General features: G+C 39.9%; 1 protein-coding gene across 1 annotated transcript in view; it reads right to left on the reverse strand.

Moving 5' to 3' along the window:
• Positions 1-834: 834 nt before the first annotated feature.
• The window catches only part of LOC101501712 (translocase of chloroplast 159, chloroplastic-like), a 4,809-nt gene continuing 2,685 nt past the window's right edge, over positions 835-2,958 (reverse strand). Inside the window, exon 2 of the mRNA XM_073370279.1 lies at positions 835-2,958. This exon is cut by the window's right edge and continues 45 nt beyond it. Coding sequence (XP_073226380.1) covers positions 1,095-2,958 — 1,864 coding nt within the window. The 3' untranslated portion in view covers positions 835-1,094.

Raw genomic sequence — 2,958 nt, forward strand, 5'->3', positions numbered from 1 at the left:
TAATAGCCATTAAAAGATAAAAACTTGCCTGTTAAAGCAACACCTCTATTCAATCCACAATTATCTTAACCACTTGATTGTTATACAACAATTAATCACACCTTTTCGCAATGAAAATAATATGATGAAAATTTGTTGAAAATGCAGGTCATGCTGAAAAGAAGACTTCTCTAATTCAACAATCAACATCAGGTAAACAAAAGAAGAAGAAAATCACGTAATTTTTGTGAAGATAAGGCAATGACTCACTCACTTGGGATAAGATCTAATACAATTCCTAAATGATCGCATGTAGTGGGCTAGCCTTATTTAATATTGATACTAAATGGAATGATATTAATAAATATACTGAATTATGCGTCTAGCACAAGTGGTTGGTGTGTCGCCGAGTGAGTGTTGTAAACTTCGAGGTACCGAGTTCGATTCGTACTCGTTAAAAAATAATTAACCAAACTTAGATATACTATGTCTTGTACTATTTGTGCACCGGATGAAACCGTCTACTGGGTAATTTTATGGGAAAACAGCAGAAACAGTATCTTAGACACTTGACCTAAGTTTTTCCATTAACAAATCCTACAGGAAGGGGCATTGCTAAAGCCATGACATGATTTCCTAATTCACATAATCCACCTCACTCAAACTATCAAGCAAAATATACAATGTTGCCTATAGAATGCAAGTCTGCAAACAGACATGCCAGAGATTAAACAAAGAGGAGGAATTCTGACATATTGATAAACAAGAATCAGCAAAGTGGTCCAAGACATTAATTATTTCAAACCTATTTTATAATATTCAACCAAATAAACAGAAGTAGAAAGAAATCAGGGATAGCAAAATAAGCATAATCTGATATTACCATTATTCAAATAGATGTTAATAAAACAATTGTGAATAAATTCCCTGTAGGTTCCATCTCAATTTCAGTACAATTCTCAGGTGCACAAAAGCAAAGAAATATAGCATGCGATTCAATAGTCTAGACCGAAACTTAAAAAACACATTACTTAAGAAATTAATGAAAAGATTCAGCATCACAGTATTATTACCTCATAATCTACTTCCTTAACTAGCAACATAAGCAAAATAACTTAATAGATGGAATTGGAATATTGCTCGCTAGCCCCTGGCCAGAAGTTCTTGTAGATAGCCTTGACAATTGGAAGAACGGCAATAAGAGCAATCTGAAGCTGATCTGAACTACTTGTCCTCACGCTGATCTGGCCGCTAAGTTTGTTGTTCAATCCAGCACGAACACCCATCTTATAGCTACGTCCAAGAGAAATCTGCGACTGAAAATTGGCCCCCAAGGCTAAATCACCTCTCCACTGCACCAGAGAAAGACTCAATGAAGATTGATCCTGCCCAATTGGAAAATCTGCCTCTCTAAGCCTCACTTCAACATTGGCACCATAGGCAGAATCACTTTGCGACCGCACAGTACCTGTGCTTCCAACTAATACCAACCGTTTCCCCAGTGCTATTTGATCCTCAAGTTTCACGCCAGTGGACACATTTTCGCCCAAAAATGTCACAGACACACCAGCAGCAGTTTTATTTCTTTTGAAATTTTTGAATTTGGTCTCACCTCTGACAATGTATGCCAGCTGCTTTCCAATGTTTTGAATGTCAAAACCTGCCATGGTTGATGCACTTTCTCCATGTTTTGCAGCAACAGAAGAATCCAAGTGAATGCTGAAATCTTGCTTATCTTTTGTGACCTGAACATTAACTGCTGCCGGGAATTTATTGATAATGGTCATACTGTTTTCAATGTTAACACCATCGTAACCGCAATCATGGTCCCAACTATGTGTGTCTAAAACCGGCCTTGTCAGCAACTGTGAAGTGGGTTCCAAGAAACGGTACCTATGGGCCGGGTTGTCGCTGTCAAATGATGGTGGCAACACCATATCAGGCAACGGAACTGGAACAGCGGCTGGACTTCCATTCTCTTGATCATCTTCCTCCATGTAGCTATAATTTTCAAAAGTTTTACCCCCTCTTTTCTTCATCTCTCTCATCCTTTTCAACTCCTCCCTCCATTGCTTCTTCTGCAAAAGCTTCACTCGGTAATCATACTCCTCAAGATACGCCTTTCTCTGCTCTTTATTAAGCTTAGCAAAATGTGATTTCCTTAGAGGCTTAAATGGTGGGAGCTGTTCATATTCATCTTCAGCTTCATCTGCATCAGAATCAGACAGGTCAGCCATTTCAACATCAGAATCACCATTGTCAAGCCCACCTTGATCCGGGAGTTTGGGGTGGGCACGAGACTGCAACAACCAAGACAACAAGTATGGAAGTGGTGGAGAACGGGTTCGAAAACCAAACAGCCTTCGGTTATCGGGTGTTTCCTGAGATTTCGAAACGTTACCAGCCTCAGAGAGAATCTTCATAGAGTAACTTAACAGCAACAATAGAGGTCTCCAACTTTGACCATTAGGAAGCACCTTCTGGCCATCTCTGTTTTTCCGACAAGAAGGATGGTTTTCAACAAGAGAAACTGGATTCATCAAACTTGGATTCATGAGACGTAGGTCGCCAACGGCCTGTCCAATGGTTTGTTGAACAATATGAGATCTTTGAGCAACAAAGACGTCATAACTCAGTGGGGTACCTGTTGGACCATCCGGAGGAGCGGAGGCGGCATGAGTCAGAGTGACTATCACATTTCGCCATATAGTTGGACCAAGGGCACTAGTAACGGATCTCAACATGGGCAAATCATTCATATCTCTAGTTTGTAAGTCCAGGCGATCCACATATAGAACAATATCAGGGGGTGATTTTTTTGTCAATTTCTTCACCATAGCCAGGACTTTTCTGTTGTAACCTTGTTCAAATGCAGAAGATTTTAAACCTGGTGTGTCAAAGACCCTAACTTTCACTCCATCAACCACTCCAACAACTTCTGTTACAGCAGTAGTAGCAGGACCATATGCACTGAAACTG

Source organism: Cicer arietinum, chromosome 6, assembly GCF_000331145.2.
Source record: "Cicer arietinum cultivar CDC Frontier isolate Library 1 chromosome 6, Cicar.CDCFrontier_v2.0, whole genome shotgun sequence".
NCBI lineage: Eukaryota > Viridiplantae > Streptophyta > Magnoliopsida > Fabales > Fabaceae > Cicer > Cicer arietinum.